At 49.6% G+C, this 22,811-nt stretch overlaps 1 protein-coding gene across 5 annotated transcripts in view; it reads left to right on the top strand.

Annotated features, from left to right (window-relative positions):
* The window catches only part of ccdc180 (coiled-coil domain containing 180), a 185,032-nt gene extending 162,564 nt beyond the window's left edge, over nucleotides 1-22,468 (top strand). For all 5 annotated transcript variants that reach the window (XM_085965433.1, XM_085965436.1, XM_085965435.1 and 2 more), the window contains 5 exons: nucleotides 333-470; nucleotides 3,545-3,656; nucleotides 10,335-10,452; nucleotides 17,158-17,326; nucleotides 22,226-22,468. In XM_085965433.1, the coding sequence (XP_085821559.1) occupies nucleotides 333-470; nucleotides 3,545-3,656; nucleotides 10,335-10,452; nucleotides 17,158-17,326; nucleotides 22,226-22,384 (696 nt within the window). In that variant the 3' untranslated portion in view covers nucleotides 22,385-22,468. The remainder of the gene's footprint in view (nucleotides 1-332; nucleotides 471-3,544; nucleotides 3,657-10,334; nucleotides 10,453-17,157; nucleotides 17,327-22,225) is intronic.
* Nucleotides 22,469-22,811: the final 343 nt, after the last annotated feature.

Genomic DNA, 22,811 nt, shown 5'->3' with positions numbered 1-22,811 from the left:
ACGAGGTGCTTGTGTGAGGAGAGGTGCGGCGTGACAAGGCGCGGTGTGACGAGAGGTGCGGTGAGGAGAGGTGCGGCGTGACGAGGCACGGTGTGATGAGATGCAGTGTGAGGAGAGTTGCAGTGTGACGTATGATTTTTTTTGTCATGATCTTCTGACTCCCTTAAATTGTTGTTTCATGATTTTCCACCAGCGTTGAATCTCCCTCTCCTTGATGGCCACACAAAAAAGGATAACACCTAAGCTATAATCAATTACATACAGAAAAATGGGACATGCCCTGTATGCATCATATAGTGCTTATTCCCCTTTATTCTATTTATTTTCATTAGATGAAAAACAAACACAGGTTGCGCCCAATTTTGGGACATCCCAACAACCTGGAGAAGCTGGAGAGCCTGTGCAAAGAGGAGGTAGAAAGGCAGGATGCTGAGGCCACGGAGATCCTTAGCAATGCAGAGAACCTCAAGGCAAGAAAACAATTTAAAATTCCCAATATTAGATAGTCTGCTAACGATCTTCCATTCATTTTCTCCATTTTTAGGTGGTCCTCAACGGAGGTCCAGTGATGGGCACCCTATAAATGTACAGTGGTGCTCCTTCGGGATGAAATCGCATTTGTGTGAAACTGCTTCGCCTGCCATGATACCCTCTGTTGACAAAAGTAAAGAACGGAAATGAAATGCGCCTGTCCCCACCAATTTTGCAGTATATACTGGATACCAGGGGCTCCCCTGATGCCTTGCTGAGTAAGCTCGCTGCCTGGTAGGGTACTAAGCCATAAAGACCAGCTCTGTGTGGAATCAGATCTCCGCTGCAGCAGTTGGTGGTGTTATAATTGACCTTAGTTCTAAGCAAGGTAGTGGGAAAAAAATCAGCCAACCCCACCCCCCACTCTTGATCACTGTCTGTGCTGGACGGTGTGCGTGTGTTGTGGGTAAGTTTGGCCTTGGTCTTCACAGTCGAATAGCCTACTGGCACTCGTGGTCGTAGTGGCCACTTGGGTGAGGTAATGGAGGGCTACTGGCAACCAAGAAACCGTATCCCTGTAAGAATCAGTGCTTTTATGAGAGGGTGATGGTGAAGGCCTGGTTAAGCAGAAGAGGTTTTGGAAGACTTTCGAAAGAAAGGGAGGGAGGTGGCAAGGTGATGGGATTTTGGGAAGTGAGTTCCAGTCAGCAGGTGCACGATGGCTGAAAAAGCAGAGGAAGTTAATAGTCAACGTAAAGATTCTAGTTACTAACAGCTGTCAGACAAAGATAGAGAGAGGCCAAGAAATTGGACATGTGCCTAAAACGGGCTGCAAGTCAGTGAAGCGATTGCTTCCCACTTCGGTCCCCGGCGACCTGAGGTCTGATCAAATTGACATTAAACAGACGAGCTGCAGACACCAATCAGGCATCCCGATGCAGCTTAAGGTCAGGGCCTGACCAAATCCAACTGGCTCCGCCACCAAGCCGGCTCACAGGTAAGTCCTGAGGGAGGGAGAGGGGAAAGCGAAGCTCAGGGAGGGGGGAGCGAAGCTCAGGGAGGGGGGAGCGAAGCTCAGGGAGGGGGGAGTGAAGCTCAGGGAGGGGGTAGCGAAGCTCAGGGAGGGGGGAGCGAAGCTCAGGGAAGGGGGAGTGAAGCTCAGGGAAGGGGGAGTGAAGCTCAGGGAGGGGGAGTGAAGCTCAGGGAGGGGGGAGTGAAGCACAGGGAGGGGGGAGTGAAGCACAGGGAGGGGGAGTGAAGCTCCGGGAGGGGGGAGTGAAGCTCAGGGAGGGGGAGCGATGCTCAGGGAGAGGGGAGCGATGCTCAGGGAGGGGGGAGTGAAGCTCGGAGGGGGGAGCGATGCTCAGGGAGGGGGGAGCGATGCTCAGGGAGGGGGGAGCGATGCTCAGGGAGGGGGGAGCGATGCTCAGGGAGGGGGGAGCGATGCTCAGGGAGGGGGGAGCGATGCTCAGGGAGGGGGAGCGATGCTCAGGGAGGGGGAGCGAAGCTCAGGGAGGGGGAGCGATGCTCAGGGAGGGGGGAGCGATGCTCAGGGAGGGGGGAGCGATGCTCGGGGAGGGGGAGCGAAGCTCGGGGAGGGGGAGCGAAGCACAGGGAGGGGGGAGCGATGCTCAGGGAGGGGGGAGCGATGCTCAGGGAGGGGGGAGCGATGCTCAGGGAGGGGGGAGCGATGCTCAGGGAGGGGGAGCGAAGCTCAGGGAGGGGGGAGCGATGCTCAGGGAGGGGGAGCGATGCTCAGGGAGGGGGAGCGATGCTCAGGGAGTGGGGAACGATGCTCAGGGAGGGGGGAGCGATGCTCAGGGAGGGGGAGCGATGCTCAGGGAGGGGGAACGATGCTCAGGGAGGGGGAGTGAAGCTCAGGGAGGGGGATTCGGGCCGACAGCAGCCCACAGTATTTCTGTGGAGTCAGTAGCCGCACTCTGATAAGAGGAAGAGCATGCCGATAACCAAATTCAGGCGCTCTGAGTCCTGGAAAGGTGCAGCATCCTTTGGGATCCACTGTACCCATCAGGAACCCTGGGATAGGGTGGAGAAATATCAGGATGTACATGTCTGCAGCCTCTTATTGGCCTTACATGGCATAAAATCTCTGACCTTATAAAACAGCATTCGACTTACAGTGAGCAACTCCACTGGAGATCTGTTAAATATATTAAAAGTCCACGTCACGCAAAACAAAAACTCTGCTTTAGTCCCAACATTAATAACGGTGAACTAATTCCGGTAGCAGCTCCAAGGAATTTTCTAGCCAGTATCTTCATTTGGAATAAAGTGCAGCACAAATTTTAGGAATTTCTTTTCCTGATTTTTCTCTCCCCTTTAAATGACAATGCTAAGTCTCGCCGGGGTGAAGTCCCATAGGCACTGCCAGCCCTCTGGTACCTCACCATTCTTCATGTGTGAGCCTAGACAGGGCGGGGCGGTGGGCTATTCAACTCTGGAGGGCATCACTGCCAGGTCTTGTCAGACACCCTCATACGTACTCCTTCCACGGGCCATTGGATAGTGAGCAGGAATGGGAACCCTCATTGGGTCTTTTTCCCCCCTCTCTTTTCCCCAATGATGCTGAAGCCAATTATAACACACACCACTTCCCTCGCCCCCCTCCCACCAACGGAAGCCGATTTTTAATGAGTATTTATAAATGTGGGGCTCTGGCTACATATGTACATTACACAGATAATGAGGATCGAAACATCCTCTATAAAAACACGAGTTCACTTCTTGCAAAGCTCGTAAACACATTGGAATATAAACCCGTCTTGGGCAGTCGCGCAAAACAGGCCATAGCAAATCAGCTACAGCCCAAGACAAGTTTATGCCCCGCTATATCTCCAGCGTCACGTAATGTACAGTATTTTGGGTGTTTTCCTATGGGCAACCTATATTGCTGCCTCGTGACTGATTTGCTTGTGAGTTCTGGTTTCATTTGCACCTGTGTAATATGAACCGTACTGAATATTTTACTATCCAATGCCCTGTGTCTCTGTTAGAATGTGTCTGTTGTCTCACTTGTAAATGTCCCTAATGCAATCTTTTAATGCTTTCACAGCAATGTATGCGTGAACATGCCAGGGACTTTGTAGCTGCAATCTCCTGCCTCTCGGAAGAGACCCTCTTGGAACTTGACGACTTCCTCACCGTTGATGATGTCCAGGCTTCCCGTAAGCTGCTGATAGTTTCATCGTTTTTTTTTCCAAAATTTAGTCTATGTAGTTTCAAGAATCTCAGAGAAAGAACATCCCTTTAGCTGGGATGTGCTGGGAATGCTCCACAAACACGCGCAGTCACCCCACCAGTTAATACTTAAACAACCTACAGATATGCAGCACTCCTCGTGTAGAAGAATTGCTCAGAGCCTCTTACAAGGGAGAAAGGTGGACGACAAGCAGTAGGTAAAGGAATTTTGGCATTGTTCTGTCCTCCTCACTGTTAGATCCGTGGTTCAATGGATAAATAATCACACGGATGCTGTACATTAACAAATAATAGGTCTTTACTGGAGGAGGGTAATCTCTAGACTGGGGGTACAGAGGCATGCGCAAAGCTTATATACCGGTGTGGTCACTGCCGGTACTACTGTATACAGGAGCTGTAAAAGTAGTTCTGACTTAAAGGCACATACACTACAATTCCTCCCCTTTTAGGTTAATAATACCCCCTAATATTCAAATAACAATTAACATTTTTACATGTACATTAAATAACAAAAGTCCATTTATAGATTCAGTCTTTGGGGCAGCTTCCTGACCCTTTCGAGATAGCGCCTTTCCAGAGGTTCTTGTTCTTGGTGCAGAGGCGATTCTGACCCCTTTTCATCAGGTAGTTCATCGGGTTCCACTGCTACTGGGTCTGAAGTAGATGCTACCGGTATGTCGGGTTCATCCCCAGGTACTCAAGACATGGGGTTGACGCGTTCCTGTGACGCTAAGATCTGATCGACGTGGCGTCTCACAATGTTCTCCCCGACATCCACTGTGTACATTAATGGCCCCTGCCTTGTACATATCGTTCCAGGTTGCCACTTCTCTGTTCAATAGTCACGGGCCAAGACTGGTTGCCCTACATTGAAGCTCCTTGTCGGCTTCTCATTGATGTGCTGGAATTGTTTGTCCTCAACATTTCTTTGCACATTTGGTCTGAGCAAGTCCAGACGAGATCTCAGCCTTCGGTTAAAGAACATCATGGCCGGGGTCTGGTTGGTAACTGCATGTGTCGCGTTTCGGTAGGCTAATAAGAAATTGTCCATCTTATGCTGTAGTGGAATTTCATCGTCGCACATGGCCTTTATCGCCTTCTTAAAGGTTTGTACGAACCTCTCAGCCAATCCATTTGTGGCTGGATGATACGGGGCGGATGTGTAATGCCTTACCCCATTCCTTTTCATGAATTTTTGGAACTCGTCGGACACAAACTGTGATCCATTATCAGAGCAAATCTGCTCTGGCAAACCGTTTCTGGCAAATATGGTCCGTAGGACTGCAATCGTTTTCTCTGTAGTGGTTGAAGACATTTTTATCACCTCAGGCCACTTTGAATGAGCATCCACTGCTATTAAGAACATTGAGTCCATGAATGGACCAGCGAAATCAATATGCACCCGTTGCCATGGAGAGGAGGGCCACTCCCATGGGTGTAGAGGGGCATGTGGTGGTGCATTTTGGACCTTCTGGCATCCTAAGCAGCTCTTAGTTAGGTCTTCGATTTGTTGATCGATTCCTGGCCACCACACATAAGCCCTAGCAAGGCTTTTCATTTTCACTCCCCCCAGATGACCTTCATGTAGCTCATTTAGCACTCTCTCCCTTAACTTGGGTGGAATCACCACTCTGGATCCACACATCACTGTCCCCTGGCATACTGACAGCTGTTCTCTTCTGGATGAGAATGCTGGCAACAGTGAGTCGCCATGTGTTGGCCATCCCCTCACCATCAATTCATATACCCGTGACAGCGTGGGATCATTGCGGGTCTCCTTCTCTATATCCGCGTTTGTTACTGGCAATCGTTCAATTATCGACGAATAAAATATCTCGATAGGGTCCACTGCTGGTGCTTCCTCCACCGTAGGCAGTGGCAGGCGCGATAGCCCATCAGCGTTCCCATGCTGTTTCGTGCCTTTATATTCTATTTCATATTGATTCGCCCCTAGAAACAGGGACCATCTTTGTAACCGCTGTGCAGTCATTACTGGCACGCCCTTCTTAGGATTAAAGATGGAGACAAGTGGTTGGTGGTCAGTTAGCAAGGTGAACTTCTGCCCATGCAGATAGTGGTTGAATTTTTTTTACTCCCCATACTAGGCTGAGGGCCTCCCTGTCAATCTGGGTGTAGTTGCGCTCGGCTGAGGTTAGTGACCAAGACGCAAAGGCTACTGGCCTCTCCAACCCATCTGGGAATTTGTGCGACAGCACCGCTCCAATACCGTAGGGTGATGCATCACATGCCAAACGAATTGGTAGTGCTGGGTTGAAATGGGCCAACACCTCTTTTGATGTGATCAATTCTTTACACTTCTGGAAAGCTCGTCTACGTTCGTCATCCCACTTCCATGGTACCCCTGTTTGCAGTAGGGTGTTCAGCGGGTGTAATACCGTAGACAAATTTGGTAAGAACGTGTGGTAATAGTTTACCAGCCCGAGGAACAACCTCAGTTGTGACACATTTTCCGGTGCTGGAGCCTTGACTACTGCCTCAATCTTGTCAGGGGACTTATGTAACCCCTCTTCATCGATGACGTGGCCACAATACGAGATCTGTTTCTGGAAAAACTCGCACTTGTGGCGATTAGCTCGTAGCCCATACTCCTTTAATCTGGTGAGCACCTTCTCCAAGTTGGCGAGGGGATCACCGTCATTTTCGCCCGTGACCAAGATGTCATCCAAATAACACGGGGTCCCTGGAATCCCTTGCAGGACCTGATCCATCGCCCTTTGCCAGATAGCCGGAGCCGAGGCTACTCCAAACACCAGCCGGTTGTATTGATAGAGACCTTTATGAGTGTTGATCGTAAGGTAATGTTTCGAAGCTTCTTCTACCTCCATTTGCAAGTACGCCTGGGCTAGATCAATTTTGGTGAAGCGTTTACCTCCAGATAGCGAGGCGAAAATATCCTCAATTCGTGGAAGCGGATATTGCACCGTGTGAAGGACTGGGTTCACTGTCACCTTAAAATCCCCACAGATGCGGACCTTCTTTGGTTCCCCAGGCGTATTACTCAACGACCTCTTCATTACAGGAATGATGGGTGTAGCCCACTCGCTCCAGTCCACTTTGGACAGTACTCCTGAACGTTCCAACCCTTCCAGCTCTGCTTCAACAGCTGGTCTGATCGCATAAGGCACTGGTCTGGCCTTCAGAAACTTTGGGCTTGCATTTTCCTCTATTTTAATCATTGCTGTTATTCCTTTTAGTGTTCCTAGTCCCTCCTGGAACACTTCTTTTGCGTCAGTTAGCATTTTTGACGTCGTCCAGGTGTGACGTCATCCTTTTTGGCCTCAACCTTCAGTGCCTGTATGGAATGCCAATCTAACTGTATCTTCCGGATCCATTCACGTCCTAGCAGTGGTGGTCCTCCATTTGGCAATACATATATATCCATTTTAGGTATTTCCTGGCCTTTATATGTCACTTTCACCCTTATTTTTCCTTTGGGGCAGACTTTTTGCCCCGTATATGTCTTCAAGACAACCTCTGTAGCTTTCAAGGGTATGTGTGAAAATAGCCGCTTGTAGACTCTTTGATTTATGACTGTTAGAGCTGACCCTGTGTCCAATTCCATTTCCACTTGGACTCCGTCTATCTTGAATGTAACCCAGATAGTCTGGTGATCCTCCGTTTCAGACAACCCAGCTCCTTGCTTCCGGAGTCTGTGTCACTTTTCTGTTCGTCTGAACCACTGTCCATCACCTGGTGTACCTTTTTGTACTTCTCCTGTGGAGATTTCTTACTGTTGGTTTTCTTCCCAGACCTGCAGACTCTTGCTATGTGTCCTGCTTTCCCACACTGTCTGCACACTTGGTCATTGAACCAACAATCTTCCTGGTCGTGTGTTGTTCTGCCGCAGCGATAGCACTTCCCTGTTCCATAGGTCATTTCATTGGTGCCATATTCTTGCGGTCTCCGTTGTATCTCTGCAGCGCCCCTTGCGGCTGCTTCGTTTGATACTGCCATACTGAAAGCTTTGTCCAGCGTAAGGTCCTTTTCTGATAGAAGCCGTTTCTGGGTTCCTTCACTTTGTAGTCCACACACAAACTTGTCTCTTAACGTGTCTGCTAGTCCCGCTCCAAACTGGCAGTATTTCGATAGCTTGCGCAGTTCCGTTAGGTACTCAGCATTGCTTTCGTCTTTGTGTTGGTTCCTTTTATGGAACTTAAATCGTTCTGCTATCAGCAGCGGTGTGGGGTTTAAGTGGTCCTGTAGGATTTCAAAATTCTTGTTTACCGGCTTCTCTGGGGTTATTAGATTTTGCAGTAACCCATAAGTTTTTGCACCCATGGAATTTAACAGAACCAGTGCTTTATTAGCATCTGGCACTTCATTCGCCCTGCAGTACACCTCAATACGTTCCACATATGTCGCCCAATCTTCGACTTCATTGTCGAACGTAGAGATACTGCCACTCTTCAGCATCCTTGGGTGTGCGTTAACTATCACCAATGGCGCCTCCCGCGCGTCCCCTTCTTCTCCGCTGGCACAAAATGGCGTCTCCCGTGCTTTCCTTCCTTCCCGCACTCGCCCTTCTTCTCCGCTGCAGCTTCTCAAAATGGTGTCTCCCGCGCTCTTCCTTCTTGTCCGCGGCTCAATGGCGTCTCCCCTTTCTTCGCCCCGCGGACCCTGTTCAGCCCGTGATCCCTGGCTGTGCTCTGCGCGTTCTTCTTTTGATATTTTTCGACGCCGCTCAGTCTAGAACCCGGCTGTTTCTTACCCTCTCTCTCTCCGGTTTGTTTTATTTTCCTCGACGCCGCTCGGTGTTCAACCCCCGGCTGCGCCCTGCGCTCTTCACCCTCTGTCTTACCCCGGCAACGCTGCTCGGCTCTCTCTCCACCGTCGGTCGGCTCCAGCCGCCGCTGCTCGGGAAGGGTCTGCGCTGGACCTGTCGTCGGTCTCTTACTGCTCGTTGTGGATGGAGAACCAAGCCCGGCTCTCCACAGCCTCCCCTGCGAAGTTGGATCTCTGCCTGACTGCTGGGCGGTTGCTCGTGGTCGACGCCCGTGTTCCTGGCCTCGACTATTTTTTTTAATTTTTTTATTTTATGTTGCAGGTAGATTCGAATCAACACTCGTCGCCACTGTTAGATCCGTGGTTCAATGGATAAATAATCACACGGATGCTGTACATTAACAAATAACAGGTCTTTACTGGAGGAGGGTAATCTCTAGACTGGGGGTACAGAGGCATGCGCAAAGCTTATATACCGGTGTGGTCACTGCCGGTACTACAGTATACAGGAGCTGTAAAAGTAGTTCTGACTTAAAGGCACATACACTACACTCACGACTATGATTCGACAGACAGCTAAACCCTCATCACCAAACAGGAGGCATTGTTACTTTTAATCCAGTTTAATGACACAGGGTGAAACTACAAAGAGAGCAAGAAATTACAACATCAAATAAGGCCGATTGATATTACAATCACGATCTGAATACACAAAATAAACCTAGGATAGTAGAACGAAACGTTACCACTATAACTCAACGGTTCTATTACAATTTGATGTAAATCTGATACAACAATCAAAGGTCTAACACATGAATGCCAGGAGAAAGACTAATAGCCAGCCACATGGAAACTCCACAAAGTGCAATATTTTAACTCATCTGGCCACAAATATCAAGAAATGGTGACATAGATCAAACATAAAGACATCTGATAAAAGGCTACTTACAGACAGTGCCAGTCAAAGGGGGAAACTGGGAAGGATGGCGTTAGATACTGTATACATCGCCAGCCATGAATTCTGGGCTCCCTCGTGGTTGTGTTTTACTTTCACTTTCTCATCACGTCACATGACATAAATCAACAATAAGGAGGTAAGTAGCAAAACCACTAGGGGGAGACAAAACACAATACTAAAAGTCTCATGGGGACATAACAGGCATGGAGAATGAAAAATGGCCTGTTGAGTGAGGTACTAAAGGACAGCTGGGACAGAAAACTTGGTTTTACCAAGTCATCAGTGACATAAGAAAACTACTAGGCACTTGGTCTAAGCGTTAAACAAAGCTTTAATCAACTGTTTTACAACATGGAGGTCTAGTTGTGTCCTTCACTAGTTCCTGTTAAGAATGTCCTGCGCAAGCTGGGCCCGTGCCCGAGTATTTATACTCTCCCTGGACAGCGCCACCTGCAGGCCGCTCAGTATTATTTCATAAGTCTTTCTTTCATGAATGACTGATTCATGTCAGTCAGTACCTGATCTAACCTTTCAACTCTGGTGGCGTCTCTTGCGATAGGCCAAATGCCTTCACTTCAGTTTCTCAATTTTTAAAAGAGAATCATACTACAGCACGAGTCAGAGGCTTCAAGAGATAAGGAAAAAGATTGGAGGGAAAGCGCCAATAGATGGCTAAAGAGCATCTCTCCATTTATTACACATAAAATGTGCCAGAGTTTTCAGGATTGCCTGAATTTGAATCCAGCCAGAAAACGTACACATGGGTTTCATCTCACTTTTGGCATTTCAAATGGTGATTGTATTGCTTGAGACAATGTGAATCCAGCTCTGAACACTCGCGTGAGCCACAGCACCAGAAATACTGGTAATCCAAATAACTCGAGAAACCACCAGCTTTGGTTTTAGGTCTGATTGTGCTTTCTGCCTCCCTCTTATTTTTCAGAAGCAGGAGCGGTGAAAGAAACGGCAGTCACTTGGATTCGACTGCATCGAGCTGAACCCACATTGCAAGAGCAGGAATATTATCCCACCTTTAACATTGAGGTTCCCAGGGACAGCAGGTGATCAAGCTCAGAGTCGCCCAAAGCAAACCGCTTTATCTTTTTTTTTCCAAACCTTGCCCATTTTCTCCAGAAGGCCTGTTTCTCAAACTGGAGTTGGTTCCGGGGGCTGGGGGTGAAGGCTCGCACACCCTGTGGTATCTCAACCTCTTGTGGCCCAGTGTTCATGCGTGAGCCAGGACAGGACAGCCTAGAATTTCCACATTCCATCACTGTTTAAAATTACTGATCCGAAAATCTCGTTTTGAGTGTCAGTAAGGTATTGAATGTAGCGGGTGGATGGGGCGGGGTGGAGAGACATCGCACTGGTCTCATCGTGGACGCACACTTCTATCAGGGATCAGAGGGTAGTGATCAAATAGGAGCAGGAGTAGGCCATTCGGCCCCTCAAGTCTGCTCCGCCATTCAATAAGATCATGGCTGATCTGATCTTGGCCTCAACTCCACTTTTCTGCCTGTTTCCCATAACCCTTGACTCCCCTGCAGTTCAAAATTCTGTCTATCTCAGCCTTGAATATATTTTCAATATATATATATTTAATATATATATTCAGCCTCCACAGCTCTCTGGGGTAGAGAATTCCAAAGATTCACGACTCTCTGAGAGAAGAAATTCCTCCTCATCTGTCTTAAATGGGCGACCCCTTATTTTGAAACTATGCCCCTTAGTTCTAGATTCCCCCACAAGGGGAACCATCCTCTCAGCATCTACCCTGTCAAGCCCGCTCAGAATCTTATATGTTTCAATAAGATCACCTCTCATTCTTCTAAACTCCAATGAGTATAGGCCTAACCTGCTCAACGTTTCCTCATAAGACAACCCCTTCATCCTAGGAATCAACCTAGTGAACCTTCTCTGAACTGCCTCCAATGCAAGTATATCCCTCCTTAAATAAGGAGACCAAAACTATACGCAGTACTCCAGGTGTGGTCTCATCAATGCCCTGTACAGTTGTAGCAAGACTTCCTTACTTTTATACTCCATTCCCTTGCAATAAAGGCCAACATTCCATTTGCCTTCCTAATTACTTGCTGTACCTGCATGCTAACTTTTTGTGTTTCATGTACGAGGACCCCCAGATCCCTCTGTACCGCAGCATTCTGTAATCTCTCTCCATTTAAATAATATTTTGCTTTTCTATTCTTCCTACCAAAGTGAATAACCTCACATTTTCCCACATTATACTCCATCTGCCAATTTTTTTCCCACTCACTTAACCTGTCTATATCCCTTTGCAGACTCTGTGTGTCCTCCTCACAACTTGCTTTCCCACCTATCTTTGTATCATCAACAAATTTGGCTACAGTACACTCGGTCCCTTCATCCAAGTCATTAATATAAATTGTAAATAGTTGAGGCCCCAGCACTGATCCCTGTGGCACCCCACTAGTTACAGTTTGCCAACCTGAAAATGACCCATTTATCCCGACTCTCTGTTTTCTGTTAGTTAGCCAATCCTCTATCCATGCTAATATATTACCCCCAACACCATGAGCTCTTATCTTGTGCAGTAACCTTTTATGTGAAACCTTATTGAATGCCTTTTGGAAATCCAAATACACTGGTTCCCCTTTATCCTCCCTGCTCGTTACATCCTCAAAGAACTCTAATAAATTTGTCAAACACGATTTCCCTTTCATAAAACCATGTTGATTCTGCTTGATTGTATTATGATTTTCTAAATGTTCTGCTATTACTTAATAATGGAATCCAGCATTTTCCCAATGACAGATGTTAGGCTAACTGGCCTATAGTTTCCTGCTTTCTGTCTCCCTCCTTTCTTGACTATGGGTGTTACATTTCCAGTTTTGCAATCCGCTGGGACCTTTCCAGAGTCGAGGGAATTTTGGAAGATTACAACCAATGCATCCACTATCTCTGTAGTCACTTATTTTAAGACCCTAGGATGCAGGCCATCAGGTCCAGGGGATTTATCAGCCTTTAGTCCCATTAGTTTGCCTAGTACTTTTTCTCTCATGATAGTGATTGTTTTAAGTTCCTCCCTCCCTTTTGCCCCTTGATTTTCTACTATTATTGGGATGCTTTTAGTGTTTTCTGCCATGAAGACAGATACAAAATATTTGTTCAAAGTCTCTGCCATTTCCTTGTTTCCCATTATTAATTCCCCAGTCTCATCCTCCAAGGGACCAATGTTTACTTTAGCTACTCTCTTCCTTTTTATATACTTGTAGAAGCTCTGTTTTTATATTGCTTGCTAGTTTACCCTCATAATCTATTTTCTCCCTCTTTATTTTTTTTTAGTCATCCTTTGCAAGTTTCTAAAAATTTCCCAATCTTCTGGTCTACCACTAATCTCCACAACATTGTATGCCTTTTCTTTCAATTTGATACCCTCCTTAACTTCCTTAGTAAGCCATGAATGGTTCATCCTTCTTGTAGAGTCTTTCTTTCTCACTGGAATATATCTTTGTTGAGAGTTATGAAATATCTCCTTAAAAGTCTGCCACTGCTTATCTACCATCTTACCTTTTAATCTATTTTGCCAGTCCACTTTAGCCAACTCTGTCTTCATACCCTTATAATTGCCTTTATTTAAGTTTAAGACACTAGTTTCAGACCCAAGTTTCTCACCCTCAAACTGAATGTGAAATTCTATCATGTTATGATCACTCTTCCCTAGAGGATCCTTTACTATGAGATCATTAATTAATCCTGTCTCATTACACATTATCAGATCTAAAATAGCCTGTTCCCTGGTTGGTTCCACAACGTATTGTTCTAAGAAACTGTCCTGAATACACTCTATGAACTTGTCCTCAAGGCTACCTTTGCCAATTTGATTTGTCCAATCTATATGAAGATTAAAATCGCCCACAATTATTGCAGTACCTTTCTTACAAGCCCCCATTATTTCTTGATTTATACTCTGTCCCACAGTGTAGCTACTGTTAGGGGGCCTATAAACAAATCCCACCAGTGACCTCTTTCCCTTATTATTTCTTATCTCCACCCAAACTGATTCTACATCTTGATCTTCCGAGCTTTCTCTCTACTGTACTGAGATCATCCTTTATTAACAGAGCTACCCCACCTCCTTTTCCTTTCTGCCTATCCTTCCAAAATGTCAAATACCCCTGAATATTTAGTTCCCAGCCTTGGTCACCTTGCAGCCACGTCTCTGTAATGGCTATCAGATCATACCCATTTATTTCTATGTGTACTGTCAGTTCATCTATCTTGTTACAAATGCTGCATGCATTCAGATAAAAAGCCTTTAATTTTGTCTTTTTACCATTTTTCCCTACTCTGACCCTATTTGCTGGTACGCTATTATGCTTGTACGCTCTGTCCCTTCCTGTCACACTCTGGTTATCATTACCCCTATCGCTACCCTGCACTATTGCCTTGTCCTTTCTCTTTAACTTTCTAAGTTTCCCCTCACCTGAACCTCCCCCCACCCCACCACTGTTTAGTTTAAAGCCCTACAGCATTGATGAATTGCACAGTCTTTATGCCAAGGAGGCAGTTCCGCAATCATATGTCACATTATACAAAGCTGCTCAAAATCCATAGCAAAGTCACACATGATCATATCGCTGGTGTTTGCTATCCCGTAACTCCTGCTGAAAAGTGTTCGTGTGGGTGTTGGGTGAGTACAGGTTTAGCTTCAGCTCTGGTAACCGTCCCCCCATGATTGAATAGCTTGGTGATCCTCACTGCTTAGGATTCTTGAGATATTGGTGGGACAACTGGGACCCATTGAACCATGCCTCAATAAGAGTCCCGAGCATTAAAGAGAGGTGGGGAGAAAATTAGCGGGAAAAATAAATGTATCTGTTTGCAGTAGATCACGATTAAATTGTGTCAGACTCGGACATAGCAAAGTTAGAGGCAGCATGAAGGTCCTCATACTCCACTCCAATAATGTCTCAGGCCAACCTCATACCCTTACCGTACCAGTGTGACATTTTTCCCACACTAGCCTTTCAGTGGTGTGTGTAGTGCCAACTTGGGACAGATTTGTGCTCCAAGCCCGTGCCCACTTGGAAGTGGGTTGAGATGGCCAAACTTGTTCAGCTATTCGATCACAGACACATCCTCACCCAATATTCACACATGTACCATACAACTCGTAGATCGAGGAGACTTTCAGCCTGGATTTGAACCCGGCTTCCAGAAGTGAAAGGCTAGTATCTTTCCCACCGCACCAACCACTTGCTCCAGTTTTCCTTTGTACAACTATTATCTCAGACACCTGTGTTATTACAATTGTGGCTGTATTACCCTGTCTGGTTTGTGAAAACAAGAACTGTGCCATGTTGGTGCAGAGCAAACTTAAAAGTGGAGTGCATGTTACAGAATCACTCCACGAACCTTTATCACAGAGGTGAAATATCAGCACATTTGTTGGTGCCTCTCAGTTATCCCTTGGAACCAAACTTTACACTTTCAAACTGCTAGGTTAAGGCAGGAAGCAGCAGTTCTTTCGGGGATAATTTTCCAATTACACGCCAGTGGCGGGGCCCCTTGCCCACGTGCCAATCTAATGAATGGGAAATCATAGGCAGCTTGTCTGTGCTTTATGTTCTGGCAGCAAACGAGGTTCCCCACTGCTAGATTCTGCTAATCCCATTTACACCTCCTCTAGACCCATCTTTTGTTTCTTTACTTGTCCCATTACCATCTCCTTCGCCTTGCACCATCATCCCTTTCGTCATTTAATCTCTCCTGCCTTCCACCCTATCACAGACCCTCCCTTTTGTTCTTTCCTCCCCTTCCCCTTTCCCTGCCCCTCTACTTGCTTAAAACCTGTTACATCTCTAACTTTTTCCAGTTCTGACAAAGGGTCATCGACCTGAAACGTTAAACCTGTTTCTCTCTCCACAGATGCTGCCTGACATGCTGAGTGTTTCCAGCATTTTCTGTTTTTGTTCCCCACTGCTAGCACATAGTTGGAAAATTACCCCCTTTTGTGCTTCGAGTTCCTCTCCAATGTAGGGGTCTAAACTTCCACTTCAGTGATGATGTGAACAGTGTCATCAGAGCAGAACTTCAAGGTGTCACATCAAGGCACCGTACACAATAATATAAAAGCGAAATACTGCGGATGCTGGAAATCGGAAATAAAAACAGAAAATGTGGGAAATACTCAGCAGGTCAGGCAGCATCTGTGGAGAGAGAAACAGAGTTAACGTTTCAGGTCGATGACCCTTCGTCGGGACTGGAAAAAGTTAGAGATGTAACAAGTTTTAAGCAAGTACAGAGGCAGCGAAAGCAGGAGGGGAGGAAAGAACAAAAGGGAAGGTCTGTGATAGGGTGGAAGGCAGAAGAAATTAAATAACAAAAGCGATGATGGTGCAAGGCAAAAAGGGATGGTAATGGGACAACTAAAGAAACAAAAGATGAGTCTAGAGGAGGTGTAAATGGCAATAACAGAATTATTACCAACAGCTGCTGTCCGGAAAAATGGGAGCAGTGGTTCTGATCCAGTTGAATTCAATGTTGGGTCCGGAGGGCTGTAAAGTGCCTAATCAAAAGATGAGGTGCTGTTCCTCGAGCTTAATTGGAACCGTGTAGGAGGCCAAGGTAGAGTGGGAGTGGGGCGAAGAATTAAAATACTATGTCTATCTCTGTGAATTGTTAGTTCGAGGCAGTTTGGAGGCACAGCATGCTAACAGGAATGACCAAGAGACATCAATAAATGTGAAGATACTGTATTTCCTCCTTTTCCTCCCAATTCTTCTTTTCTCTTGAAGACAGTGAAGACAGTGGCTCTTGCTGCTGTGTAGTGCCTCAGCTGCCAGCTTTCTAGTACTTGGCCCAAGTAACCATTATTACGCGTAAGCTTAGGGTCAGTGGGCTATTTGAACATGAAGGGTGTAACAACCATGCCTCATCATGGCCTTCCTTACCCAACATGCACACTTGTACATCAAGGCAGAAGTCACTGGATGGGAATCGGGAGCATTGGCGATTCCCCTCCCCCCCCACTCCAGGAAACGCCTAGGACAGTTGTAGTGCCCCGAGTGCTGCCCCAGCTGATATCAGTCAGCTCAGCCTTGTGGTCTATACGGCTTATTACTGCAGATGGGGGCGACTTTCCAAAGCAGGCCATCAGGGAAGCTTAAGGAGGAGTTTTGGGGCAATGCATTTTTTTGTTTATTCATTCACGGGATGTGGGCGTCGCTGACAAGGCCAGCATTTATTGCCCATCCCTAATTGCCCTCGAGAAGGTGGTGGTGAGCCGCCTTCTTGAACCGCTGCAGTCCGTGTGGTGATGGTACTCCTACAGTGCTGTTAGGGAGGGAGTTCCAGGACTTTGCCCCAGCGACGATGAAGGAACGGCGATATACTTCCAAGTCAGGATGGTGTGTGACTTGGAGGGGAACTTGGAGGTGGTGGTGTTCCCATGCGCCTGCTGCTCTTCTAGGTGGAAGAGGTCGCGGGTTTGGGAGGTGCTGCCGAAGAAGCCTTGGCGAGTTGCTGCAGTGCATCTTGTAGATGGTGCACAGGATGCTGTGTGAGTTGGAGGGGAAGTTGGAGGTGACGGTGCATGGACTATATTTTCCCTGTACTGGTGATGTAAAAGCTAGTATCACTGAGACCCACACTCTTGTGCAGCATCCATCCACTATTCAGAATTATTTTCTTCTCGAACTTTAACTGCACGAGAGTGATTGCGCTGCCGGTGGATGCCGTGATTCAGTATCATTTTGTTTCATTTTCCTTTTTCCCTGCCGAAGGATCTGGCCAGGAATTCCAGCCTACGAACTTTCACACATTAATATTCAGAGTCCCGTCAAGCAAACTGCATCCACGGAAAACTTTCATATGGAAACTGCGGCTGTGACCACTGCTAAGACGATGCTGGCTCATATGACTACAGTGGAGGCGAGAGACACGACTTATGCGGTCAGTTTGCACCTGAGCTATTTGTTTTCTTTTTATTGGTCTACTTTCGTATTTCTTTGCATGTGAGTTATCTATAAAATTTGTGTTTTTTAAAAATGAAAGGTGATTTATACCTCCACTGAAGGTCCAGTGGGTACATGCGTCACCCAATGTGGTATTGAGCCATACCGAGCAGCAAGGTGGCAGGTTCTGCCCCCCCTGCCTGTGCTGACTTAGTTGAACCCAGCCAGGGCAGCAGCTGCAACACTCCATCCAGTCAGTGTCAGCCGTGGCTCAGTGGGCAGCACCCTCGCCTCTGAGTCAGAAGGTTGTGGGTTCAAGTCCCCACTCCAGAGACTTGAGCACAAAATTCCAGGCTGGCACTCCCAGTGCAGTGCTGAGGGAGTGCTGCACTGTCGGAGGTGCCGTCTTTCGGATGAGACGTCAGGTGGACGTAAAAGATCCCAAGGCCACTATTTCAAAGAAGAGCAGTGGTGAGGAAAAGATTAGGCTCCAGCCGCAGAGCTCTCCACAGTGGAACATGCTGCTGACACTCGCGCTGTAGGAAGAATAGCTACTTGGGCAAGCAATCAGGAGAGCTGCCGACACCCTTCACGCTGCTACTACTGCGCCAGCTTAATCAGCACAGACTGCAGATTGAATCTCGGACCTCACTGGTCTGTGCAGTTCATCTAATCATCGAGCCATCGAGAAAGTTGCTCTGTGGACCCTTTCTGTCGATTATTTATTTTGGTTGTTGTTGAAACTATGGGGGAGAAATTGGGTGGAGCCGCAAACGGGGCGCCAAGCTCGCCTGGGCGCCGGATTTAGCGCAGCGTTCGGAGCAGCTGCGACCGCCGGAAATTCAGCTTGAGCGCCCCAAGAGGGACACGGGGCGAGGCTCGAGGCGCTCCGCGTCCCTCTTAGGGCGCTGAAACTGAATATCGCAGCGCAACGTGCTGCAGCACCACACGCTGCGGCACTGCAGGCCTTCCTCCCATTCTTAAGGGGGAGGGGCCTGCACCAGCGCGATCGGAGATCGCGAGTGCCGGCAAAAGAGCCCGGCACCGAGGAGAAGTGCCGGGCTCTCGGAAAACAGCCGGCACTGCCGCGGGGGGCGATCAGGAGGCCGGGGACGGAGGTGCTGGCAGGCGGCTGCCGAAAGAAAAGGCCGCCCCGCACTTCCACCTTAATTTGTGCCACTGCCGCCACAGGTAGGCCCCGTGAACCGGGCGCCATTTGCGAACGGCACTACAGAGGCGGTCGCTGCCAAATATCGAGATTGGGGCGGTAGCGGGGCGCTGCGCACACCGATGACGTCATCGGAGGCGGCGCAGCGCAACAGGTTAACGCCGCCATTAGCGCCCCAGCTAAATATCGCGGGAGGCGTGGCCAGTGGCGCTAAAGCCACTGAGTGCCCTCTTTAGGCGCTAACTGGTGGCGCAGCCCACCGAATTTCTAGGCCATGTGTTTTTGAACAGTTATAATTCTGCTGACTGATTAAAGATGAATCTGGTTTAGACGAGTTACCAAACCGCTCAGAACAACCTTGCCCTTTACAAATCAGTGAAATAATCTTCTTTTAACGTTACAAAATTGATCAAAATATACCCAAAGTCATTAGGATTGAAGTTACCTCAAGTTCAATGTCAAGGGATGAAAGACGTCAGTTATGTGGAGAGACGAGAGAAACTGGGGTTGTTCTCCTTAGAGGGGAGATTTGATAGAAGTGTTCAAAATCACGAACGGTTTTGATAGAGTAAATAAGGAGACACTGTCTCCAGTGGCGGAAGGGTCGGTAACCAGAGGACACAGATTTAAGGAAATTGGCAAAAGAACCAGAGGGGAGATGAGGAATTTTTTTTACGCAGCGAGTTGTTGTGATCTGGAATGCGCTGCCTGAAAGGGCGATGGAACCAGATTCAATCGTAACTTTCAAAAGGGATTTGGATAAATACTTGAAGGGAGAAAATTTGTAGGGTAATGGGAAAGAGCAGGAGAGTGGGACTAATTGGATGGCTCTTTCAAAGAGCCGGCACAGGCACGATGGGCCAAAAGGCCTCCTTCTGTGTGGTCTTATTCCATGATTCTATAAATGCTAGCTCTCACTAGTGGCCCAGCAGATCAAGGCTCAGCCTACTGCTCTACTAAGCCATATAGGTTAGAAGGCTCCAGGTTTTATCTTTAGCCTGTCAGACCAGCAGTTGGGGCTTTACAGTGCCTCAGCACTCCTGGACTAGCAAGGGGGGAAATCAACCAGGCCTCCGACCCCATTCATTATCCATTCGCTCCTGCTGGGAATGCACACATAAGGGAAGTTGTGATGCCCTCCCACGGTCACTGTCTCGATTCACAAGGGCGAGCTGCTGAAGGGCTGTGTGCTTCTGGAACCAAACCATCAAAGTATGTCAATGGGACAGATTGTCCTGTTCCTGGGGCTATTGAATCGCATGGGCGCTGACTTAAGAAAACTACTAGGCACTTGGTCTGAGTATTAAACAAGACTTTAATCAACTGTTTTTCAACATGGAGATCTAGTTGTGTCCTTCACTAGTTCCTGTTAAAGAATGTCCTGAGCAAGCTGGGCCCGTGCCCGAGTATTTATACTCTCCCTGGACAGCGCCACCAGCAGGCCGCCCAGTATTATTACATAAGTCATTTTCACATGAATGACAAGATTCATGTCAGGCGCAGTGAATGCAGGAAAATCGGGTGAGCTGCGTTAAGGGCATGTGTACTCCTCCTCCTCCTCCTCCTCGTCCAGTATATTCACTGTGCCCAACAGCCCCTGCCCAATATAAGCAACAAAGCATGCATTCATCTTAATGCACTTGGTTTGGAAGAATAGTTTTTGTCTGACACACGCCTCCCCACCACACCCCCTTCCGCACTCCCCCTCTACCCCCCACACCCCCTCCCCCACACCACTCCCCGAAACACCCCCTCCCCCCACACCCCCTCCCCCCACCACACCCCTTCCCGCACCCCCCCTCTACCCCCCACACCCCCTCCCCCACACCACTCCCCGAAACACCCCCTCCCCCCACACCCCCTCCCCCCACCACACCCCCTCCCGCACTCCCCCTCTACCCCCCACATCCCCTCCACCACACCACTCCCCGAAACACCCCCACACCCCCTCCCCCCACCACAACCCCTCCCGCACTCCCCCTCTACCCCCCACACCCCCTCCCCCACACCACTCCCCGAAACACCCCCTCCCCCCACACCCCCTCCCCCCACCACACCCCCTCCCGCACTCCCCCTCTACCCCCCACACCCCCTCCCCCACACCACTCCCCGAAACACCCCCTCCCCCCACACCCCCTCCCCCCACCACACCCCCTCCCGCACTCCCCCTCTACCCCCCACACCCCCTCCCCCCCACCACTCCCCGAAACACCACCTCCCCCACCACACCCCCTCCCCCCACCCCCCCAACATCCCCTCCCCCACACCACTCCCCTAAACACCCCCTCCCCCCACACCCCCTCCCCCCACCACACCCCCTCCCGCACTCCCCCTCTACCCCACACCCCCTCCCCCCACACCACTCCCCAAAACACCCCCTCCCGCACTCCCCCTCTACCCCCACACCCCTCCCCGAAGCACACCCTCCCCCCACACACCCTCCCCCCACCACACCCCCTCCCGCACCCCCCCTCTACCCCCACACCACCTCCCCCACACCACTCCCCGAAACACCCCCTCCCCCACACCCCCTCCCGCACTCCCCCTCTACCCCCACACCCCTCCCCGAAACACACCCTCCCCCCACACACCCTCCCCCCACCACACCCCCTCCCGCACCCCCCCTCTACCCCCCACACCACCTCCCCCACACCACTCCCCGAAACACCCCCTCCCCCACACCCCCTCCCGCACTCCCCCTCTACCCCCACATCCCTCCCCGAAGCACACCCTCCCCCCACACACCCTCCCCCCACCACACCCCCTCCCGCACCCCCCTCTACCCCCACACTACCTCCCCCACACCACTCCCCGTAACACCCCCTCCCCCCACCACACCCCCTCCCGCACTCCCCCTCTACCCCCCACACCCCCTCCCCCCACACCACTCCCCGAAACACCCCCTCCCCCACACCCCCTCCCGCACTCCCCCTCTACCCCCACACCCCTCCCCGAAACACACCCTCCCCCCACACACCCTCCCCCCACCACACCCCCTCCCGCACTCCCCCTCTACCCCCCACACCACTCCCTGAAACACCCCCTCCCCCCACCACACCCCCTCGCGCACTCCCCCTCTACCCAAACACCCCCTCCCCCACACCCCCTCCCGCACTCCCCCTCTACCCCCACACCCCTCCCTGAAACACACCCTCCCCCCACCACACCCCCTCCTGCACTCCCCCTCTACCCCCCACACCCCCTCCCCGAAACACACCCTCCCCCCACACCCCCTCCCCCCACCACACCCCCTCGCGCACTCCCCCTCTACCCTCCACTCCCCCTCCCCGAAACACCCCCTCCCCCCACACCCCCTCCCCCCACCACACCCCCTCCCGGACCCCCCCTCTACCCCCCACACCCCCTCCCCCCACACCACTCCCCGAAACACCCCCTCCCCCCACACCCCCTCCCCCACCACACCCCCTCCCGCACTCCCCCTCTACCCCCCACACCCCCTCCCCCCACACCACTCCCTGAAACACACCCTCCCCCCACACCCCCTCCCGCACTCCCCCTCTACCCCCACACCCCCTCCCCCCACACTGCCTACCCCCCACACACCCTCCCCCCTCCTGCCCCTTGCCCCTCTTCCCCCCACACACACTTCCTCCCCCCCACACACCCCCTCCCCCCACATCCCCCTCCCCCCACACACACCCACTCTCTACCTGCTCCTTCTTCCCTGGTTTTCATTTGATATAATTATTTAATATCTCCTTTCGACAGAAATACAAGCAGAAATTTCTGCATGAGATGACACAGATAGACCGTGAGACAAATGGGCAGCTGACCAATGCCGACCGCTGGGTGGATGGCTGGAAAAACTCCGTGCTGAATATAAAGAAGCTGTATGCCCCAGTCCGACCTCCTTGTAATATGCATTAGTCCTGTGCCTTGAATTGCTCAATATTTATCCATCAGTTGTATTTTAGTTTATTAAATTAATAAATATATATTTGTTTTTCTCAATTTTCTATTAACTTTATCAATTATCTGTGGCACGACAGTGTTGGTGCTGAACACCTTTATTCATCTTTTAGATGCAGAAATTATTATTTATCTTATGAACTTCGAGCTCCAGTTTTGGGTTCCAGCCTACATACCTGTACACACACAGCCCACACACACAGCCCACACACTGGGTCATTCTATATGATTCTAAATGGTATATGTCACTACTTCATCTAAGGAACACTGCTTTACACCATACTGTGAGAGTACCCCACCCACCTGTGACAGAGACTGTAGGTCCCGCATTGGACTCATCAGTCACCCTGAGAACTCATTTTTTTAATGTGGAAGCAAGTCATCC

The sequence above is a fragment of the Somniosus microcephalus genome, chromosome 23, assembly GCF_052327205.1.
Source record: "Somniosus microcephalus isolate GS21.2 chromosome 23, FLI_Smic_1.0, whole genome shotgun sequence".
Taxonomy (NCBI): domain Eukaryota; kingdom Metazoa; phylum Chordata; class Chondrichthyes; order Squaliformes; family Somniosidae; genus Somniosus; species Somniosus microcephalus.
This window is presented reverse-complemented; position numbering and strand designations above follow the sequence as displayed.